The sequence below is a fragment of the Mytilus edulis genome, chromosome 2 (assembly GCF_963676685.1).
Source record: "Mytilus edulis chromosome 2, xbMytEdul2.2, whole genome shotgun sequence".
Lineage (NCBI taxonomy): Eukaryota > Metazoa > Mollusca > Bivalvia > Mytilida > Mytilidae > Mytilus > Mytilus edulis.
This window is the reverse complement of record NC_092345.1, coordinates 23,706,140-23,731,666: the sequence shown is the minus strand read 5'-3', so window position 1 is coordinate 23,731,666 and position 25,527 is coordinate 23,706,140. Positions and strand designations below refer to the sequence as shown.

The window sequence follows — 25,527 nt, the reverse complement described above, 5'->3', positions numbered from 1 at the left end:
TTTGCATTAGATTCAACGCGTTTAGTCAAATCGTTGGAAAATACATGAAGTAATAAAAAGCTAATAGAATATTTTGTTAGTAATGATAAGATAATGTATTGATAAATAATACTTTTACTTACCTTCCTGATAAAACAATTTAAATCCAGGCGCATCAAGTTTTGAATTACTTTGAAAAGTAAGGCTGATACTATTAGTTTTACTTGTGTAAGTGTCAACATCATGTTGTACACAAAGTGTATCGTTCTGGTGTTGGTACTCCTCTGTTATGATTAATCTATCATTTACCACATCACATGGAAATTCTGTAAACTTGCCGAGGTTAAAATGAATAATGGTTAGTCGTATGACCTATAAATATAGTATGGTATCCTTGATTATTCTAAATGGCATCACTATCTACATGTTCTACTGACACTTGCCAATTTTCCACCTTCATATATTTGGATTTGAGCGTTTCTGACGGTAGAGTCAGAAAAGCGCCTCATGCATAAACTGTATTATTATTTATATTGTTACAGACAATCCTCATTGAAATATATATGCGATTCATTATTAAAATTCTGAGCTTTTAAATACATATTAGAAGACGGAGACATGGCTGAAACAAGTTCTAGAGTGCAAAAAAACGTGCCATGGTATGACAGTTAGTTCAGTTATAGTTGACAGTCAAAATTTATAATAATTACCATTAAGAAAGATGTGAGGCAATTCATTGCTATACAATTACAGAAAAAGATGAATCAAAGGGCATCATTCAGGCATTGTAGGAAATTAGTTTTTATTGGTAATATGTATATATAAAGTTTTGAAATCATTATAGTGAGATTTAAGGTAAACTTAGTGTATATATATTGTTGGTTCTGTAGAATATCAGTTTTCATATCAAACATAATTCTATAGCATTTCATAACTTTTTTCAATTATACAAACAATCATCATGTTGGTAGTTAACAAAATGATATCAACTGTTATGAATAACTAATTCAGAGCTTCACCTGTAAACCTGAATTACTCAAGTTTGAGTATATAAGAATTTCAATAATTTATCCTAATAATGGAGGTTTGTTCTTGGTTTACAGATAGCCGTCATTGTAATCTATATGTAATCATCTGCTCATAAAAAAGAAGATGAGGTATGATTGCCAATGAAACAACTCTCCACAAGGGACCAAAACGACACAGAAATTATCAACTGTATGTCACCGTACGGCCATTTCTTTTTTACTTTTTAAAGCAAAAGAAACATACTATGTTACTGTATCTGCATATCAGAAGATGCTTATCGTTTGAAGTTCATTGAATTGTGCTGTTAGTGATATGTTGACTAACAACAGGGTTAAACTACATAGTCGTAACTTGAAAGAACCAATCTGTTTCCAGCAGTAGGAGGCAATCATGCTGCATCATTTTACAAAGGAAACGTACCTTAAACTTTGATACTGTTATATTCCACGTACATTTCATATTATGTGGATAATTCCTTGGCCAGTTCGGACTAGCTATGTTACCCGTTGATGTTGTAAATATTCCTCCACAGTCTAAAATAACAGAAATGCAATGAATATTAATAGAATAAATTATTTTGAAATATGCGTTACCTAATTAATGTACCGTAAACCATTTTTAAAAAGCATACAGTCTGTGTATTAGATGTGATAAACATCTAACAAGAAATTCACGTCTACAACCTATTCAAACATTTCATTTTCATGTTTTAATATATGTTTTAAAGAAATGAACAAAATATTTAATTAATCTGGCGCGTCCGAAGTGATTTTCTGTATTTACTTTCATAAGTAACAGTGACTCTAAAAAGATGTAAAAACTTTAGGAGCCAAGTATCAAAAATGCATATCAAAACAAAAGCCATAGACATTTTATGAAAAGCCATGGGTAAGGTAATTAGAAACTAAGTTTCATTATCATTAAAAATTATCAATAGTAAATTTATGAAATACAATGAGTTATAACAATGGGGATTTGATATTGAGAAATGCGTCATAATTTGTATATTTAAAAAAAAATTATGACATTGTATCGTTTCTAAAATAAAAGATTACCAATCGTATTTGTTTTTGTTAAACTTAGTTGTTAAACTTGTTTGGTTTTTATAGTTGATCTTTTTTAAGTTATCTGATTTTAATTAATTCTAAGAATAGTTTTTTTTTTTTCAAAAACAGTATCAATATGACAAGTAATAATATTAGCAGTACAATTTTCCCTACACCAGATGCACATGTACACTAACTTGATTTTATAATTCGTTTACGCGTAACAGTTATCTATTCTTACCTAAATAAGGTTTCATTTCAAAATGGTGTACCTGTGCATGACCATGTGAAGTTAGACCACCTACGTCACTTCCTGTTTTTGAACTCAAAAGACATTTAACGTCCTGAATCTATAAAAGAAAGCAAATACAATATAAAAATAGCATGTTACAAATACCACTAATTTGTACTATTCACCCAAAGTAGCAACCATTTGATTATCTGGACTCGGGCAAATATTGTACGCAAAAGTCAGTTGTGTGAAACCAAAATTAAACAAAAATCCTTTGTTTCAGTTCTTCCCTGGCGTAAACATGTTTTTCTATTTCAAAAGAAGACTTAAAATAAAATTCAGAATGGAAATGGGGAATGTTTCAAAGCGACAACAACCCGACTTCAGAGCATTCATTTAACAACATCTTGAATTAAATACAAACTTAAACGGTACCAATTTTACTGCACCACATGAGCATTATTCCAAACAATGTCACTTTTGTGTTTCTTTAGCTTTGTTAATCCATTATCAATGAAACGATCATACATTCTCAAAGACCTCTCAATTTGATCAGAACATATGATTCGTCTGCGGTCTTCACGCTTGTTAATATGCGGTGTTATCGTTTATCGGTGGTGTCAACAGTTATCGGAGTGAAGATATGATCGACTTACACAAAGGCTGTATTAGAAATTATAGTAGTAACTACGGTGAAATTTTATCAATCGCACATAAGTTCTTGTTGATATGAGTCCGTTATTTGATACATGTCTATTTTTTTTTTATTTAAATAAGGCCGTTAGTATTCTCGTTTGAATTGTTTCACATTGTCATATCGGGGCCTTTTATAGCTGACTATGCGGTATGGGCTTTGTTCATTGTTGAAGGCCGTACGGTGACCTATAGTTGTAAATGTCTGTGTCATTTTGGTCTCTTGTGGAAAGTTGTCTCATTGGCAATCATACCACATCTTCTTTTTTATATCTATATTGTCCAAAATCGTTAAATGATTTTCAGAGTATTTTGACTCTGAAATGAGTTACGCTATTCATTTTACAATCTTTTTATTATATTTTGATTTCATTGATCTCAAACTTTATATTTGATGTGAAAATGTAATAATAATGTTGATTTGGAATTTGGAATAATTTCAAGTGTGTAAAGACATCTTCATAAACAGTACGAAATGGCACATGCACTGTTATAAACATTTTATAACAATTAATACTAAATATGCCTTATACCGAGAAACGCATTTAGTCAGTTTATGTACAATGTGTAACCGGAGAGCATGATTCTACTTGCAAAATCGTATGTCTTCACCGGGACTCGAACCTGGATCTCTGGGTTACTAGGCAGCGCGTTAACCGACTGAACTAAAGATGCACTTCTTTAGCTCAAACGCTTACGACTGACTAATTATCTACCATATATTCTAAGGGAAGCAATCCCGTCACACTTCCCCCAACTCAAGAGTCATCATACCATTATGACTCTCACACAAACATACCCTAGCTAGAATTCCTCTCTAACCACCATGTTTTTTAGTTGGGCGCATATGTAACCGGAGAGCATGATTCTACTTGCAAAATCGCATGTCTCCACCGGTTACTCGAACCCGCGATCTCTGTGTTACTAGGCAGCGCATTAAGCGACTTATCCAATGATGTACTTCCTAAGCTCAACCGCTTACGGCTGACTAAATATCTACCACATGTTCTAAGGGAAGCAATCCCGTCACATATGATTGACGTTTAAGCAAGAAATGAGTATATGAGAAGTTTCGTTGTGATCATGCGCTTGTATAGTTATTTATAACCGAAATATAAATATTCACCCGATTCTAGCTTTTTTTATTTGCGTTATCAGAAAACGAAATAGTTCTATATTTTATTTGAAGCCGGTCACTATTTATATTCTTTTTGTTATTCATTATCATCCACTTATCATTTTCAAGGTCGATATATTGTATGGGAATCGTAGGACGTGTTATAGTCAAAGTATGTTGATGTACAATCGACGATTTTTAGCAAACACAATATATGTTTACCGATCATAGGGAGTAGTGGTGTGTATGCCTGTACCTCCTTTTAAATCTCGCTTGCATTCCAATTTATTGATTCCCGTATGTTACACAGTTAAGTATGTCTTTCTTACCTGATAATCAAATGATCTGCATATAAATTCTCTCTCCATCAAACACATCCGGGCACATTTACTTGGTGTAATACGTGATATTGTTTTCTCGTTATGTCCAACTATTGCTGAATATGGCGCTGGATAAAACTTTTCCAAATACTCATCTGCGAAATAAATTGATCAAAAATGTATCAACTGAAAATCTAAGTAGTTGAACATTAAATATTTATTTTAATTTCAAAGCAAGAAAAAAAATAACAAAATGCAACCAGAAAACTACTATATAAAACACAATAGATTGAATAATTGAAACCGAACACACAGGGGTGACTTGATTATTATGCACAATATACCTTTCACATAGACATGGCATCTGTTTTATAAGCTTAAGACTCATAGATGAAGAAAAATTAAACAATATATAAAGAAAATCTATGAACTCCATAATGAGTATAATTTTAAAATACAATAAAATCTTTACTCAGTTCTAGGAGGAACATAATTTGTGCTCGAAACATCAAAATCAAGTCCTATATCTGAATGGTTGATGGCTTAGTCTTCTTTAAGAACGATAATTAAATTCAAAGGTTGTATGACTGTTAGACAAGGTTTTGACAGTGTACACATCTTGCATGAAAAAGCCATATCGAATATCATTTTTGTATTAATATTCTTATATTCCATTGTGTTACCGACGCATTACATATAAGACGTAAATCCTTCAAGAATCTGTCTGAGAAACTCGATAAAACTACAGTGCGAAAAACTGCTTATAAATCACATCATTTCACCTCAAATGACCAGCCAAAACTTTATTAATCAATTCAGCTAGCCACAAATTCGAACTTTAGTTAGGGGAATAACCCAAAGACTTCTAAGGAACAACCATTCGACCATAAGTAAATACAGTCTAACATTTTCAATAAATCAATTCTGTCAGACGGCGTTAATGAAAGAGAATAATAGGATATAATTATAGAGTCAATATCTGACTTTTTGTCACTCTCGGTGACATTAGGACTGACATGGGGGTAAATTCACTAATATCTTAGCAAACAATACACCATCATGATAATACACAACTAGGGACAAAAGTAAGAATACCTCGAAAATGTTAATAGTCGATATGGGTTATTATGTTGAAACAGCAAATACAAAAGAGAAGAATTTCAAAATAAACTCTGTTTACACTTTACCTAAACAAAATCAATATAAAAAATATTACCAATCAGTTTCTTAAAAACAATACCATTAAATAGCTATTCTTAGTACCACACTATAGCTGGTCCGGTTTTGGAATAGCATACATTGTGTATTTCACTTGAACTTGTACAGACTTGTGAGGCACCTTTGACTTTGAGAAGAAAAACTGCAATAAAAGTGTTGATCGTTTTCTTTGGGTCTAGTCAGATGCGCAAAAGTTGTGAGGACTCGGAATTAATATTTCTCTTTTATTCTTAAAATTTTACTTTTATTCTTAAAAGAGAGCGAGAAAAATACATGGGCGATTTCATTATTTTATTATCAAACTAAGTGTTATAACAGATAATTTTCTCAAAGAAGTATAATATCTTTTATGTAAATAAACTTGTTTTCGATCGTACTTTTCTTTTACATAGCAGTATTGAACGCATTAATCTTTAAAGATGTAAAGCTAAAGGAAAGTCTATCAAAGATAACATATATATCATCGTCAAAATGGTCAACGATTTTCCCGGGCAGAGAAATTGATTAACTTGCATTTGTTTTGTCAGAGGTTGACATTTCGGTAAATAAGATGACTTTTATGATTGATGTCTATAAAATGATAGAGAATAAACCATGCAGCTAATAACCAACTAATATAGCGTAAAGGAAATGGCTTGAAGATGAATTATTAAATCAGAATATTAAGCAACAATAAACTTTCTTCACCTCTTCAAATTAATTAACAAGAAAGCTAAAGGTCAATTGTTCGTGCTTGGCGGAATAATGTATATATATATGAAACGAAAAATATTGAAAAAAATATTTCCTTTAATTTCAACACGATTCTGGTATATTTCTATTGTATGTTCCATTGATCAGTTCAGTCGTTATCCTTGAGAAAACAACACCTTAATTTCTAACGTGTCCTTGTTATGAATGTTCGTGCGTGTGTTTGTGCTGCATTTCTAGCATGTAGTAGTTTTAGCGATATTTTTTTTATAATGTTATGAAGAGGGAGATATGGCTTAATGTCCTGTAACAACTCAGGTAAATGTCAGTTGTTATAAAATAGTTCGTTTATGTGTAATAATATGTTGGCGTTTGTTTTTGTTGCACTCAGTGTTCCGACTTTTCCTTTGTTTTACTCGTATGTTTTTTCCTCGCTTTTGGTTTGTAACCCGGATTTGTTTTCTCTCAATTGATTTATGACTATACTACTGTTGCCTTTATTTACAATAGCATTATCTATTTCAAACTACGGTGTACCAAACGACGGAAACAAGAGCGTCACAACGTACAAAAACCTGATATGACAAATAAAAGCCGCGCGGTGAAATCTTACCATGATACTCAAGATAAACTAACGCTTTAAAAATTTACAAATATACAAATACAAATTGAACTAGTTTTTGTTGTTGGTATGTGCACTATCGTTTGATTTCAATATCGATCATTCACAAATTGAATGTCCTTTAACAGAATTGCAGAAATTCATTTCGATCAAATATATTTGAGAACGTGGTTTTGAATTAAAACCCTTCCAAGATGAGATGTGTTTGTAAGTCAGGAAATGTAGCAAGATTTGTTATTAGATGACTGTTCACTGAACGGTGATTGACATTTTTGGTAAACACATAAATGGTTGAGTATCTCAACACAAGGCATGTTTGGTTAAGATGACATAAACACATTGTTGTTAATAAAAGTCTGTCTCCATCTCTTATATTGTCAATTAAGTTTTCAATCTGCATTAATTGAAGATGTTTTCAGCTGGAAACTAAATAAATTCTTCTAGAATTGATTTTTGTATTATCTATAAAAAGAACGCAAATAGTTGCTTGAAGCCTTTTATCTGCTCTACAATAGACAAATAAAAGACGCAATAAAATGGTTTGCCATTATTGTTTCAAATGAACTTTATGTTGAAAATTGAAAATTTGATCTTCGCAGACTAAAATATCGAAAATTAGATAAGTTTAATAGTGGCATTCACATTGAAAGCACAATTTGTACTTGTATTTTACATTTTAAGAGGTATTGAAATTCGTTATGATATGAAGATGTCTTTTTCGAAGGAGATGATGGTTAACGACAACAGGACATTTATCTATCAACACAAGATTATAACACAATATTGACTCCTGTACCCCTATTTTTGATTTTTTCACCTATTATGTCTGTTTGTTTTGTTCACGCATTGTTGTCAATATGATGTTATGTTATACGACTATCATACAAGTGAAAGGTTTAGCTAGCTATTACTGTAATTCAGTTTTTTATCCAACATTTTCACCATAAGGAAATGTATGTACCAAGTCAGGAATATGATAGTCGTTTTCAATTCGTTTGATGTGTTTGAGCTTTTTAGTTTGCCATTTGATGACTGCATTTCCGAGTTTAGTTTTTCTTGTAGATTGGTATTTTTTATGTTTTACTTTTTTTACAAAGCTGTTAATCGGCCCGAGTAAAAAAAAATTATGACGAATAAAATTCACAAATCAAATAGTTATCAAAGGTACCAGGATTATAATTGAGTACACCAGACGCGCGTTTCTTCTACATAAGACTCATCAGTGACGCTCATATCAAAATATTTATAAAGCCAAACAAGTACAAAGTTAAAGAGCATTGAGGAACCAAAATTCAAAAAAGATGTGCCAAATACGGCTATGGTAATCTATGCCTGGGATAAGAAAATCCTTAGTGTTTCGAAAAATTCAAAGTTTTGTAAACAGGAAATTTATAAAAATGACCACATTATTGATATTCATGTCATTACCGAAGTGTTTCGGCGTTGACTACTGGGCTGGTGATACCCTCGGGGACGAAACGTCCATCAGCAGTGGCATCGACCCAGTGGTGTAAATAGTTATCAAAGGTACCAGGATTATAATTTAACCAGACGCGCGTTTCGTCTATATAAGATATCTGCATTAAACACCGAATGATACTAGTAACCAAAAATTAAAACCAAATTACTATAGACGTTGTTCCAGACTTAAGGTAGTCAAATAACCATATCTGTAGCATGGTTAAAAAGTTTCATGCATTTTTATACACTTCTTGTTCGTTTTTAAAGATCATGCCCCTTTTCATTAATCCGACTAGTCGTAAGTAAAATATTTGATATCTTGAACTGGATTAGTATAAATAAAAGATGTAGGTAAACGAAACATTTGGTGGGTTAAACTTTTTTTCTTATTTTTATCACTGTTAAAAGACAAATAATACTAATCCAAAACTGCAATAATCATAACTTATTTAAATATTCCAGAGTAATAAAAGAAAACAATAAAAATAAATAAAAATATCATTATAGTATATTCGTGAGACATAAAACTAGCTCAAAGTTGTAATCTGAGGATTATTAACAACGAATTTTATACAATTACAATATTTTAATAGAAAATTTATTTTTGTGAAGAAAAACATTTCTATTTTATTACAGATATGAAAAAAACATCAAATAATATTAATAACATAAATTTCATAATCAGAATTTTGAGATATATAATGAGAATATACAATCTTGGGGTTAATCCTTTGCATACACATGATATTCTTCATTGGTATTATTGTTAAAACACTTTGCATTTCTACTTGTTGTATCTTCTTGTGTTCAACAGCGAACCAGTTTAATTAATTCTACTTCTCGGGGGTATTGAATTATAAAGATTCAGTATGATGAATAAGCCAATATCAACTAGAGAGTCTTCATCCATTTTGTTGGCACGAGTAATTCTCAATGAATTGAGCGAGATTTCTTTAATTAATGAGACACAAGACTTTATCAAGACGACAACGGTTTTATAGAACCAATTCGATTGGTACTTGTAACCTTCAAGATAAAGTTGTAGAGCAGATTTGAAAGAAAAATATTTCAAAACTTATTTAGTTCTCTTGTTTTCGGTCGTAGAATATTCGTTTGATTTTGAGAAAAAAAATATCTGGCTTTAATAACCTTAATTTCCGTATAAAAAATAATTCTACGTTTGCTTTCTTGTGTCGCTATAATAATCACACTGAGAGTTTATGGTCGATTTCTTCAATTAACTATTCCATTATCATCTCACTTGCAAACAAAAATGTAGATCCTCCAACCAAGGACAATAAAAATTTCTCAGAACCACAAAAATAAAAATCATTAGACGTTAATACTTCAATTGTCTAGGACAAACACAATGTAATTTTCAGTTATAAGGTTGGCATCACACAACAATTTTATTTTTTTTTATTGGGCATAGTCATTATTCATTTCGTCAGCGTTTATCTAATTGATACCCTGAAGAATACGATAAGCTATAAACCTACTTCTATTAAGTCTTAATTATTATATATAAGTAAGAACTACAAATAAGCTTATGTTAGTACGTTTTTCTTATATATTTGTTGAAACGTCTACTGGCGTATACTACCTTGAATTATTTGACATTTTAAAATCTGTTTTTCTTCTTTGTTAAGTTATGAACATTAAAAATTTACCAACATATATTCCAATTCTAAATGTTTGAATTGACAACAACAAAAAACACGAAAAAAAGGGATGACACTATCTGCTTCGGAAAGGTAAGAATTACTGCAACATTTCTGATTGTCGTCGTGTTGCTGATGGCAAGTATAATTCGTTGATATGTCGAAATCAATAACTACACATTAGGGAAAAATTCATCCTGTTTTGTTAGTATTGTAATGAAAAGAAGATTTAAAGAAAACTTTGTATGAAAGAATAGAAAAAGGCTGGCATAAAGCTCCTCGTTAAGATAAAACAAATAATCTAATAAAAAAAGGTCTACGGCCAACTTTGTATGAGGTGATGGTTATCGTATAGTAAAAAATAATTATCGATATAAATTGTCGGCGAACGAATGATTTCAAAAGTTTGAATAGATCTTGTGACATATCTGAATACCGTGTATAGTAGTTACTTTTACGTAAATATATGTAAATATTAAACAGGTGGACATTTATGAAACTGTATTTTCAGACTTTTCGGGTCCTAAACACTTCTCAACTTTGTTTTAGTGTTGACGTTTTAGCTTTTATCATTCGAGCGTCGACGATGAGTTATTAAAGATAACATCCCAGCTCCTTTGTTCTAACAGGGGTGATCTGAGCCGGATCACCCCTACCAGATCACTACAGTTTGAGTTTCTTTGTTATGCTACTTTCCTTTGTTCTGAAACATTTTGACGAGAATGTCAAATCCACTATAAAACTTATAATTAAATATACAATTATACGGAAAAGACTATCTATCAAATTTCACGTAGAAAAAATCCAGTGTATATGCTGGGATTCGAACTCAAGACCTTTAGCATTTCAAGCCACGACACAACCACTACACCAGGACGACTGGATACAAACTGTCAGTAATTTAACATACTTAAAGGAAGCAAGATATTTTTATAAGTGGGGCGAGTTGGCAGACCTTTCTTTATTCAGTGGGGTTTAAACCCTTTTCGTTAATAAGTGAGTTGTCAGTGATTGTTCAGTTGGATTTTACACTTTTTCAAACGTGGGGGGAGTCGGTAAACAAGAGTGGGGCGATTTTTGTCATAAAGTGGCGATATAGGTTAGGCCGATTGGCCAGTGGGTCAAGTTTACATTGTTTGATATCTACTCATCGTGTTCGGGGGTCAAAAAGGGCCATCGGGGTGATCTTACACTGACACACCGCGTCATCGTGGGATAACTATTAACGAAACACGCGTCTAGTGTAAACAATTATAATTAAGCTTGTTATCTGTGAGTTTTTGTAAACTTACCTTTCACCTCAAAATGCATAGATTTTGATTCTTCCGAGTAATCATTCTGTAAACCATGGACATTGGCAGCTATATATTGACTCATGTGACACGATTTATCATTAAATAAGTAGTCAAAACTAGAGCAAGTAAAACCAGTTTCAACCAAACACAACTGAGCGCAATGTTCTAAATTTACTCCAAGCATTATCTTGTTGTAGATGTGTATTCCTTCAAGATGGCGTAATGTTCCATATCCAAAATTGATGAATTTTTCAAAGGGTCCATCTGAAAGCAATTGTATTCAATTGTTATATTTTGTCAGACTAGAGGTATGGCTAAATTAACCATGGACTTGTTTTTCAAACCCGGGCCATTTTCAAAAAGTCTTATATTCATGTACTATCGCAGCCCAATGTGTGTCCTTTAAGAATCTAATAATGTTATGGATTCGTTTTAAACAGACCTCCAAATAATAAAGCTTTAAGAAAAGATATCAACCATCAGTTTTGAAAGCCACAGTTTTAGTTAATTTTGAGGTGTATAAAAATTACACCGTAAACTGAAGCCAAAATTTTGTTGAAAGTAAAAATTGTATTGTCTCTCGAATTCGAAATTTTTTTTTTCAGCAAGATGCCTTAAATATCAAAATGTTCCATTGAATAAAATTGAGAATGGAAATGGGGAATGTGTCAACGAGTCAATAGCATTTTTATATCGTGTAGACTTATGAAAGACTATTTTAAGTTTATGATGTAGACTCAGTCATATTCAATTTCCAATAGCATTTGGCAAATTTTAGATTTTGAGCATGCGAGTGCAACAAAAACAAGGACAATTGACATACCTTTCCATATGATCACATAGCATAAGACAACAGTTGATAATATACAAAATAAAGTAAAATTAAGGATAGAAATGGGGAATGTGTAAAAGAGACAACAACCCTACCAAAGAGCAGAAAACACACAAAGGCCACGAATAAGTTAGATAAGATACAATGTTATAATTCATTAATTAAAATAAACAAATGAAGTTGTTTGATGTTGATGGTTACGTTTTTGATGAAAATGTATTGACGTTGATATTATACGCATAAAGACATTTATAGCTCTCAAAATTAATTTCCCTACTAGTTTAAAAGCATGTAATCTGATTTGTTTATTCTTTATTTTTTAAATTGTTATTGATTTTTGTTTGCTGCTTTTTCTAATATTATCAAAGGCAGAAGTTTAAAAGGCCAAGAAATCAGTTTAAGTTAAAAGAGCAAACGTTTTGGCAAAATTAATAAAACGTAGAACCTCCAACTGCGAATTTTTATTGCGCTTAAATCATTCTAATTATCTTCATTTAAAGATCTTAATGATCAGAAGTGGTACTGTATGTTGCACTGCAAGGTAAGTTTTAATGTCTATAAATGGGTTGCTGTTCTATCGAGCGTTAGACATATCTGTTCTGTATTATAGCAAAAATCCTCAGAATGGATTAAAACGAAAGACAAAAAGGACTTTCATAACTTATAAGTTAAAAGTAAACTGACAACGCTATGACAAAAAAAAACCCCGAAAAATACCTATTATAAACAACAACATACAAAACATGTCACCCAACATTTAATAGTATGCAATACACAAACCCCACTAAAAGCTGGAGAAGATAAGAGTATAGCCTCTGCAAATGTATTACCGTCATGAATGCGTCTTATATGTCACACATAATGTTTACAACCCTTTCGCGGCCCAACGGTGTATCGACATTTTACTCACCGAATGTTCTTTGGTAATAATCTGTTCCATATTGTATTACCACTCCTCCGGAAGCCGCTGGAGTCTTTGAAGTCAACCAACAGTTCTGAAGTCTAACTTCATAATCAAACCCTTGACATTTAAATGAAACTTCTAGAACACATCGACGAGCACATTTTTCTACATCTATCCCGGATATTTTTCTATCATGTGATACTGTCACTATATGATTTGGAAGTCGATGAAAAAGCTTTTCATATGCAGCTGTAACAATAAAAAAAAAATAATCACATTGAATAAAGTTATAAATGGATAAACATTTCTCAGAAACATATCATGGATATATATATACTAGTACTTTAAATTTGTTTCCAGTTTATTTTATGTAAAAAATCCTTTAAGTCTAAATAAGAAAAACACATTGTTTATCAAATCTAAGACCTTGTTTGACAGTTATGTGATATTTGTCTCAAGATTATCATTTTCGTAGTATCTTAGAACTTGGAATGTTTATTTTGTGGGGTTCGTGTTGCTCGGTCTTTATTTTTATATGTTGTGTTTTGTGTACTGTTGTTTGTCTTTTTTTGTCCTTTTCCTTGTTTTTTTACATGGCGTTGTCAGTTTATTTTCCACTAATGAGTTTGATTGTCCTTTTGAAATCTTTCTTCTCTCTTTTAAAACTTTATAGACTAGATCACACCGGCTCTGACCTATAGTCCATGACCGTTATCAGCATGTGGTAAATATAGTAACTAGTAATAGACCTACTTCTGTAATGGTCAACATAAGTTGATGGTATCAGATGAATGAACGGGTCACCGATTGAATCGTTGTACAGACGACATCCTTGAACTTTGTTGTCAATGTCAAATGATTTACATTCAAATGCAGTTTCTCGAACACACCGTTCTGCACACGCTTCTACATTAACATTGTTGATTGTGATGACTGGAAGACTTGACATGCGCATATTTGGCACCCGGAAATATAATGAATTGAAGTTTTGAATATCACAACCTGCAATGTATGAGAAAGAAAAACGTTGGTAATTAGATAACAGGAAAAAAAATAATCTCGAAGCATTGCATTATGGACCTATATTATCGTCCACAATTTGTATCTTGATGTTTATTTGTTTCATCAAATGCTTACAATCAATAAATTCGTAAATAATCAATGGCAACAGTATATTCAACCGACGTTTTGTCTCATAAATTATTTCTTATATCAAAATGAGATGAAATAGAGTAAATAGAACTATCATTTACTGTCAATATGACAACAATAAATCGAGACATAATGAAAAGCAACTGGACAATTCACATTTCAGCACTGCTAAATACAGACGTCCAGAAAACAATTACCCGTGTGGGTAAGATTATGTACATACTGAGCAAAATCTAGAAATGGTAGAAAAAGTAGGTTATCGTTTTACATTGTCTTATCGGGGCCTATTATAGCTGACTATGCGGTATGGGTTTTGCTCATTGTTGAAGGCCGTATGGTGACCTATAGTTATTAATGTCTGTGTCATTTTGGTCTTTTACGGATAGTTGTCTCATTTGCAATCATAACACATCTTCTTTTTTATATATCGGAGTAGATACTTATGTACCCAGCCTATTTAGTTGAATTACATTTTCCCCGAGTCATTATGACAAAGAAACATTACCATAAAAAAATTAACGATTTTCAATAAACAAAAAACTTGTTAAAATTTTCTGAACTAATAAATCAAACATTGAAAGCCCTTTAAGGTGTCTGGAATTCTGTAAAAATACTTAAATCTTACATGATTGATACACCCTTTAAAGAAATGGAAAATTTAGCTACCATCATACATGTATCTTTTATCAGTAGAATTGGTTTTTTTTTTAAATACTCCTATAAAAAAATAGAGAAATCTAGCCCACACCAATGTTTATAGATAATATGGATATTTTTTGTAAGAAACCTTAAATAAGTAAATTTGCTCTATTCCTTAATCTTACGTTTGACTGAATGTCCAACTTGAGCCATTTCTACTAAATGTTGTAAATAGGCCTAATTACCGATAAATACGAATGAATAAAAGAAACAACGCACAACAACCAAATTATCCCCAATAACACTAAATACTGATATTTTTCATGTTTAAGAATCTTAACTATACTGTAGGGACCCATTAAACAGACTCGTAGTGGTCAATTGTGTCCAATTACTATCTGTACATTAGCTCCAACATCCAGACAATAATCAAAAGTAATAAACTGACCATTTACGATATTTACAATGTATTTGTTCTGTTCTAGATAACTTCGAAAAAATAACTTTGTAGTTAAGTTTCAACTTTAGTTTTTCTTAGAAACTTATAACAGCTGATATGATATAGAATGTCCAACCCAATGACATGGACCATGCTTTTGTCAGACTCTTAGACTTATGAGATTTATTCGCTCTTTGATATCTTCTGCCTTTTTTATACTGAATTATCACTAAAAGAACGTATTATGTCTATTGGCAATAAGTCAAACAGTCAGACAGGTAAACTGGTAAACAGACGGGTTACTGTTTATGTATTTGTTGTTATCAGATCATGACAGTTATATGTAGTCTGCATATGAGCAAGGAAAAGTTACTTTTGCACACATTTGGAATCATTCGGGAAAAAGCAGTCGGATAGTTATTAAATCTATCATTTATTCGTTGATTCAAACAAAACTGCACCTCGATATTTGCTGTTATTTTCTAAAAGGGACTATTCCTATTTCCTTAAACTTATCATTTCTCTTTTTATTTGTCAATGAATGCCCTGCTGAATCTATATAAAACCGACGACCAAAATATTTTCGATCAAATTCTGAACGCATGTATACTTAACTTTCTCTTTAAGAAAACATGGGAAAATCCATTTTAATATACATGTACTTTATATATCGTGTCTATCGTTGTTAAAAGCAATTCCTTTTTTTATATTCATATCGATCGGCTGAGTGTATTTCTGGCGCTCTCTTATGAAAGCCCAATCGACTTAAGAACAAAAGTTTAAAAAATGTGTTTTCAAATTCAAAAAGAAACTTTTAAGACAATGGAAAAATACAAGTTTAATGTTCAATACGTGTATTAAGTCAAACAAAATACTCCACAGGTCAAATCTTTCACTTATTTGTACTTGTTAACAAAAAACCCTTGTTAACTTGTTGTAGATTGCCGACCAAAGTCAAGATAGAAGAAAAAAAAAACACATTTAAATTAAATAAAAAGAACATGTTTTCGTAATTCATAAAAACAGCTATGTACACCCAGACTCTGAGACCCAGACCACTTAAAACAAATTAAGAACACTTAATATTGATATCTCATTTAGTAATTTTAAGTCTGCAGCTTTATGGCTATTTTAAGATATATCTTTTCCTCAGTATATAAAAAAAATTTGACACCGGTGTAAACTTTCATTGCATTTTTTGTTGATTAAAGATATTAACTTTAAGGATTTTCGGAAGTCACAAAATTCATACCCAAGAAATATTTCATAGTATATTTCGAAAGGCAAAAGATCAAGATTAACACTCGAAAGAATTTATCAAAAATACATTACAAAACAAAATTTGCCAAAGGTTAATGTATTTAGAAATTTTCAATATGAATATTCTCATTACTACAGCTTTATATGGTCAACTTTCCACTTCCGCAAGATATAGTTCTGCTGTACCGACAAATATGATGGCTTTATTTACGGTGAATTACTTTATTGCTAATTTGATCGCAAATAATTGGTTGCTATAGTCAGACTGACACTGAATTTCATCTCACTTTTAATTAATCATCAACGTGCACTTTGGAAAATCGTATTCCCCAAAGAACGAATAAAAGCTAATCCTGATTTTCCAATCCCCTAGACACAAATGATCAAAACAATTTTGTCTGCGAATATTCCAATAATTCACTCGTCACTCGATAAATGCTACAGGCAAACGTCCTTCATTTGATTTTCAAAGATTTTAAATTCTATTGTCGATATTTTAAAGTGTCTGTTGTAAGTTATTGTTTTGATATTCTCGAATGTAGAAGAAAATTAATCGCATTTTTTACGCAGACAGACTGAACTTGCTGCCAATTAAAGTAAGAGGAAAAAAGAGAAAACATCTTCCGGGTAGTTGTCTGACGTAACGTCATTAAAATTTGGTGAAGTAATTTAGATTTAAAAATGGCAATATGTTTAGGTATGGTGACTAAGCAAGAACAACCAAACTTTTATACTGCTAAATGAAGAGACCGATTTCATCGAGCCGTATCTCCACTGATGGCATACAAAGCAGTGGCTGATCCGAGGGGAGGTTTCCGGGGGTTGGAACCCCCCTTTTTTTGGACGATCAATGCATTTGAATGGGGACATATAGTTTGAACTCCCCTTTGTCCTGGGTTGGCCGGAACCCCCCCCCCCCTTCCTCCCCCTTTTTAAAATGGCTGGATCCGCCCCTGCAAAATAAGAAATATTTGGGATATGACGTATATAACATGTAGTGATTTGTACTTACTAAATTTTTCTTTGACAACATTTTTTTCCCGCAGACAACGCCGATGTTTAAGAAAATATCCAAATTCGCATACCATTGTCGATCTGTGTCTTAATCGCCTACGCGCATGCTCAGTCGAAGTACTGCTCTCAAAATTTAAAAACTCTTTGTTCCTATACTTGCCCAATTGTACCGCGATCATTCGCAGGCATCTTCAAGTTAGTTTTAAAGATATCGGATTAGCAGTACAACATTTAGGCTGATCAGTTTATCGCTTGTGTGTAATGATACAAACTGCCCCAACCAAGTTATGAAAAACGACTGAAATTGACTGACTTTAGTTTAACATTAAAACAGTCATTTTGATCGGATCCGCTCTTAAAGGACTGACAATGAATTAGCAAGTCATTTTCAGTCTTTCGGTCAATTTTTATACTTATCCACTGCAGTAATTTCATATTGTACAGACAATTCTCTTGCAATCAATTATAATCAGTTAAGTCCTTGCAATGAATTATGATCAGTTAAGTCTTAGTGTTGACATTTACCTGCACACATTAGCATACTATTGAATGGTCTGAAAAGCTACTGAAAAATAATGAATCCACTGCCTGTATCGTCTGGACAGAGTACAAAAAAAATGTCTTAGCCTCAACTCGGTAGCGACAATTCATGTTTTCGTTGTCTTAGATATTAATCAACCAATTTTTACACAATTTCGCTGAGTGTAGATGCGCATGGCGGGAAATGCATGCATAGAAGGAGACGCTAACCCTGTCGATCTACCATTTTATAGTTCATGCGATCCACTCAGTTTTATGTTTGTTACCGAACTTGCCTCATTTTAGACATCGATAAACTACCTACTGTTGCTTAAATTTGAAATCGTTTTAATTTCCCCGTTTGGCCATTCCCCTATTATTCGAACGGTAGGGTGCATTCAAATCACCCCTTTTCCGTCACATTTGGACTGCAATATTTATTGCTAGATGTCAAATATCTATGTATGTATATAAAGGAACATCATGTGATATAAATATTTTATTTTACACACTAACTGACTTGTTACTTTAACAAATAATGCAACTATCCAGACACATTCTAAATGGAGGGGAATCATAATAAAATATTGACCGCAACTTGCTGTTGAATGTGTCAATACGGTTTCCTCTTTTATTCTGTAATTAGTTTGTATTAATATGTTATGTTTCCTTTGAGACATTGTCCCCTCATTTACATTCTTATAAAACACAAATCCCTCTTATAAACAAAATATGAATACATGTATACATTTGGCGACAGGTATTCAGACCTATGTTCACTATATATTTAATTTTATATTGAATATATAGTTTTTGAAACCTTTACAGATAAACTCATCATAGATACCAGGATTAAATTTAGTATACACGCCAGACGCGCGTTTCGTCTACAAAAGATTCATCAGTGACGCTCGAATCCAAAAAAGTTAAGAAGGCCAAATAAAGTACGAAGTTGACGAGCATTGACTTATAGCTGTTATGTCGATTCCATATTCAATAAAGTTTTCCCGGACCTGTATAGACATAAAGCTTTCATGCGGATTCTATATCTAATATAGCTTGAGACCTGAATAGACCTCTCTTTGCTATAGATGCCGATGCTATATTTGATATAGCTTATTGGACCTGTATGGACCTATATTCATATAGTTGTTGATGCTATATTAAAACAGATAAGATTACACTTTGGTTACATAGTTATGGCTTTGTGTTGTTATCATGATTCAGTCAATGATCATCTATAACATTTTTTGCAGTATAATAAAACGCAATTAAACTAATTGCTATGCAGTTGCGTGCGTTTTGATGATGACATCCTTTGAAGATGTGGACGTAATGTTGAATGTTCATGTATTCATTTCAACATTTTTCTTGGGCAAAGGAAACTATTATTTGTAAATAGTAAATAATGCAGGGTTAGAGAACAAATTATATCTCCCGTGTTTGTAGTATTACAGTTGCTCACGCAGTGCCCTATGTTTTGTCAATATCGGGAGATTTCATTTGAAAAATAAGAAATTAGACTTCTGTTTTATTCGGTGGTCATTAGGCCATCATGACAACAACAAAAATAAACCAAAACCAATAAAAAAAGCACTGCTTTATTGAGTTAATACAAAATATTTTGCAAATAAACCAAGTCATAAAGTGGTTTACCTTTATTTATAAACACTAAACGCCCAGTGGCAAAAGTTTGATTTAAGTTCAGAACGAAAACAAATAAACAATAAATATAATAGGTATAGTTCCTAAAATCAAAGTATAATAAGTCGTGGTATTCATCTTTAAACGATGACAGAAAAAAATATGTCATTTGCGAATAAACTTAGAACATACAGCCTTATTAAGAGAAATAAATATTTTGAACCTTATAGGAATCTGAGAATTCAGATGTCAAAATTCAGAATTAGAAATAGAGAGAGGTAGATACAGGGGGACCTCAGGCAATGGATAGAATTTGTAATCTTTGTAAAAATGAAGTGGAAGATGAACTCCATTTTTTACTAAAATGTTCATCTTTGGAAAGTGAGAGAGTTTCCATTATTTCCAACATAGTTAAACGTTACAAAAACTTTCACAATTTATATTATCAATCACATGTCCAATGAAGATAGTCACATTTTTAATCAATTGAGCAATTTAATTAATAATTTGAATGTTGTTCGAAAACAACTATTAGAAACTTAGTAAATTTATATATTTTACTGTCAAAAAGACAGAGGCATAATTTAGATATTTGTGAAGCTTCTTAGTGTATGATCATAAAAGCACCAGGGGAAAAAACAGAATATTTTAATTCAGATTCCTATACTTTTTAGGATCACTGTATTTGTCAAAGTTGAAACATGGTACATTGTTTTATAAATATACATTAGTGTGTCTTTCTTTTCTTTGTTGTAATCATTGATTTAATTGTATTCAAATAATTGTATTCATTTTGTAATCATTTGTACCAAATTTAACTTGTGATTATTCTGCCTGTAATGGGCGTTTTTAATTGACAATAAACTATATTTGATTTGATTTGATTTGTAATAGATGCCATCCATGATGAAGGTCGGGATTAATTTGTCTCCTACTAGAAAATGAGTATGTTTTCGATAGAGACAGCACTTTTGGCTTGCTGTCACCTATACTAACCTGTCACAGAGTTAACACAGAGGATACACGAGGCAACGTTTTTAAAATTCCCATTCTGACAGGACGTGACTGCGTAATTATGCATCCCGCGCAGCGGAAGGATGCCGAACTTTGGCAAGGATTAGAAACGGTCGGAAGAAGACTTAATATTTATGTGTACCGAATTAAGACTTTTTTCACGGGTTTGTTCTTACATGAGCAGCACAGCGTGCACCACATGTCAAACAAATCTGCTTACCCTCGATTTCGGATTGGGTTCTTATTGCTGAGTCTTTAGTTTTCTATGTTGTGTTTTGTAAACTGTTGTTTTTCTTTTTTTTTTTTAATTTATTGAATAAACAATATAGAAAAGTACGTATTTAACACCTGAATTTCCCAAACTAAATCAGGTTAATAAGACACAGGAGAATAGAATGTTATTTCTACCTGTAACGTCAACTTAAAGCTTTTCCGTTATTGTAACTAATGAGAGACAAAACCATTGAAGCAAGAGACCTTTATAAACAAACAATAATCGTAATTTCTGTATCAAAAGCTGCCTGTTATAACACTGATACTATCTAATAACTTATTGATCAAGGTAACGCTGAACTATTGTCCTGGGACTAGAGAATGCAACCAAACATATTCATCCGAATGCACCTGATAAAAGGTTACAATTTAAAAATTCAATAAGATCTTTAAAAATCAACTGACGTGTAGAAATTGACAATCGCAATTAAAGTAGTTTTGATATTAAAAATCTCACAAGATTTAATGAGATTGTACGAGATTTTAGTGCACTTTGAATTATACTTTATTGAGTAAATCGTTTATATTATCATCAACGAAAATAGTATAAACCTATAAGTATATGTTATGTTTATGTTTTAAATGCAGATTTGATGGGTTTACCATGAATCTATGTCTTATGGAATAGGTTGTTCCTAAAATGATAGAGAAAAAAAAAACTAGTACTTAACGTAATCTTCTTATTTTTTCATTTTTTTATTTTGTGTTTTGTTTTTGTTTAATTTAGTTTAATTTTTTTCGTTTGTTCGGATTTTGAGTTCCTTTTTTTGTCTAGGTGGTCACTCTTTTTCTTTGACTCATCACTTTCATTGTTCCACAGACATCTTCTATCTCTTTGGATGTTTTTCAAAATGCTTTTTTTCATTTTCATCAGTTTCTTCATTCTCATTTTTATGTATTGCATTATTTACGTTTTAATTCAATGTTTTTATAATGAACCCAGTATTATATTACATAGTACTTTTTAATCCTAGTCAAGTTAATAACTGAAGAAAAATGACCTTTGTCCCTTTCACGCATTACCATGCTATTACAAAGTGTAGATGCATATATTAGGAAAGACTAATTCAAATATCTAACAAAATTATACATAGTGTACCCAATTGACACATTCTTTACATCTTTTTAATACTTTAATGATTCGTTACCACAACCTTGTGAGTCAACATACATAACATGTATATATGCAATCTCATAGGCAAACAATTTTAATCATTTTTGTCCTTTTTCCTCATTTGGAATCTATAAAATTTAAGTTGTATAGACGAATCGCGCGTCTGACGTACCAACATAAGAAGCTTTGATGTATCTTTGATGAGCTTTATATAAATACAGGAGGAGTTGGTCATGCATTGTTACAAGCATGTATTTTTCTGTCTTTTTCGTACGCTACTAAAATGCAGTAGGTCACCAATAACATCGTCCTGGACACGTATGAACTATTTTTCACTGGACGTTAAGCAACCAATAATCAATCAGTTGATACTTGATCATTCATAATTACAAGCACGATTTATTTTCTATCTATTTCGTACGATACCATTATAGCTATAGAAAAGGTAACTACGTCTTGAACATACATGAACTATTTGTCACTGGACGTTAAGCAACCAATAATTACTCATATATTCCTTGGGCATGCATTGCTACAAGCATTTCTTTTTCATATCTTTTTCGTACGATACAAATATAAGCAGGCACCATAGTCATGAACATTCATGAACTGTTTGTCACTGGACGTTTTAAACAACTAACAATCAACCAGTGGGTAACATCAAGGTTTTAATACAGTTCGGGTATTTACACAATCTCTTTATATGAATAACAGGAAAGGTGAATACATATACATTCAAGAGACAGCAACAAAATAGTCAAAAAGAAATCTAAAGTTCAAAATGTGTTAGTCAACGATAAACAAGTTCGCATCAGGTCTTGGATTTAGTCAATAAAATAAAAATAGTAAAAAATATACTATCAAAGATTTGTTATGAGCACCAATTTTTACAAAATGATGTATAACACATATCAAAGTTGACCAATGACAACCACACTGGCAATTGTCTCAGAAAGAAAATCCTCTATACTTTTATAGTGTTATAATATAAAGGTAAAGAGGGGAAAAAAATATGTGACAAGTGCCTGTGGACAACCACTTACAATATGTTTTGTTGAGTCCAGTTGCTTAAGATTAGGTCTGTTATATACTCGAACTACTTATCCAAACGTAAAAATAGTTTTGCATATCAAGTTTTAACTTTTGGATTGACCTTTCCAATAACATAGTGCTCATTATTAGTTCGAGATTGCCCAGTCGTGATGGTGCTTTTAGAATGTGTTAGAGCAGTATGTCATCCCCCGTTCAAAACTAGTTCCAAAGGGCAATCATACGTCAGTGCGATCGTGGACTTAGTGGTTATAGAAACTTTTCTTAGTAGATATAAGTAAGCGTCCTAAGTTACCAGTCTTCATCAATTTAATTCTTGTTTCATGAAGATTTTGATTTATTTAAAGATTACCAATTTCTATATAATGAACTTATCAGGTCATGTAGAAATATAGTTGTTTCAGTTTAAAACAAATATTGAATTTAGAGAAATGATTAGTTCGGATTTAAATTAAGACATGTAGCATCAATTAATAATCGCTCAGATGAACACTGCATATTAAGTCATATTTCAAAAAGACAACTTCTTTGTTCATCAAAGATAACAGTATCAATTTCCAAACAAATTAAATATTTATTTCAGAATGGATAAAACCGGATTAAATTTCAATATCTTACCTGTCTTTGAAAATATTCCAATTTGTATAAAAACAAAAATAATCCAACATTTCCTCCAACGTATAAAAGTATTTATTACAAATTCCATTGTTTGTCAACAGCTTACTGTGAAACCAGAAAATGGAATAACTTTTATATTGCTCACTCCGGAAATCTGCATACAATCTTACTAATCAGATATTTGAGAATAAAGTAATAGATTCCGATAAACTGTTATATAATAGAGGAGTTCCGGACCTCGATATACCAATCAAGACACCGGAATAAAAATTGATCGTTTACTATTACTGCTCTCTTAAGTTATATGATATTGATTCATTTAACAATAAACCAGTATACAATGGTTTTCGCACTATTTCAATAATTCATACTTTTCAGTTTTGCTTACAAAAAGCAAACAAATTGTTTACAAAAAATCAATCTGACCTTTTTCTTTCTTTTCAATTTTCAACAAACAAACACTTTAAAAAGACAAAAAAAGTCATCCGTTTTAAAGTTTTATCGAAATAGCAACAGATTTTCAAAAGAGAAAAACGTTAAAAACATATATATCCACGAATATATTGATAATGATTCTGTTATATTTTATTCGTCAATACTTTAATAAAATTTCAAAAACTAAGGTTGATTGTATGAATCAAGCTCCAAAGCTGGGTAAAAAAAATCCTCGTGACCCCAAAGTCAGATGATAATAGACAAATAAAACGTAACTACTGACTTTAGATTATTTCAATTTTCTATCATACTTATTCATTAAATTGAATTAAAATACGATATCAAAGTATATATATTCTAGACGATTGGACGATAATAATAATCAAATGAACATTTTAACGTTAAAATGAGGCACGATTCTTGTAAACTTCAATTGTATTTATGAAATAAGTATATAAGTATATCGAAATGTTGTTGTTTTCACCGTAGGATATGATACTTGTGGTTATGAGCTACTCGAGAACTAAGCAGGAGTAACAATTTATGGTTTAACCTGATATCAACATTAATAAGATAACTGATAGTATTCCAAATATAACAATCAAAATTACATTCTGATAACTTTGAAACAAACTAAAAACCTTTCTTCATGTGAGAACTGAAGTATTACCATACTAATTTCATTTAAAAAAAAAAGTCAAAGTTCACATAATTGTTCAATAGTAATTCGATATTTGTCTCATTAGGAATCAGAATCCTGTTGACATCATCTACTGATATATAGATGTGACATGGAAAATATATAAAGACAAAAAAAAAGTCATTTTAATAAAGAAATCGAGAAATAAACAAGATGTGCCCATGGTCATGATGGTAGTATCAACGAAATATTCTGAGAAAATAACATTGAAATTCAATGGTTTGTAGGAGTGACGTTTACAAGATGTCTATCCCTAATTGGAATACATGGCTGCCCGGATAGTCCATGCATTGCTTAAATGAAGATGCACCAATAATAAAGTGCAGTTATTGTAATATTTTCCAAAATAGTTATTGACTAAAGTTATTGAACATAAATTTTGATGCGTACAAATTATTGAATGAATGAACGGATGAACACGGCAATCACTAGAATACCATTAGTCCAGTACGATGGTTATAAAAATCAAACCTAGAGTATAATTGATATACTTGAATTAGGAATAAACCTTTAAATTCCATTGTCTTGTGATCTGTTGAATGTTTGCTTCTTTACGT

General features: G+C 31.6%; 1 protein-coding gene across 2 annotated transcripts in view; it reads right to left on the bottom strand.

Annotated features, from left to right (window-relative positions):
• The window catches only part of LOC139511767 (uncharacterized), a 34,459-nt gene extending 10,422 nt beyond the window's left edge, over nt 1-24,037 (bottom strand). For both annotated transcript variants that reach the window (XR_011662090.1, XM_071298819.1), the window contains exons 1-8: nt 23,836-24,037; nt 13,853-14,101; nt 13,106-13,348; nt 11,361-11,627; nt 4,426-4,571; nt 2,296-2,404; nt 1,429-1,541; nt 123-351 (exon numbers count right to left, since the gene is read on the bottom strand). Coding sequence is in view for 1 of the 2 variants with exons in the window: in XM_071298819.1 (XP_071154920.1) it covers nt 123-351; nt 1,429-1,541; nt 2,296-2,404; nt 4,426-4,571; nt 11,361-11,627; nt 13,106-13,348; nt 13,853-14,101; nt 23,836-23,923 (1,444 nt within the window). In the remaining variant the exon portion in view is untranslated. The remainder of the gene's footprint in view (nt 1-122; nt 352-1,428; nt 1,542-2,295; nt 2,405-4,425; nt 4,572-11,360; nt 11,628-13,105; nt 13,349-13,852; nt 14,102-23,835) is intronic.
• Nucleotides 24,038-25,527: the final 1,490 nt, after the last annotated feature.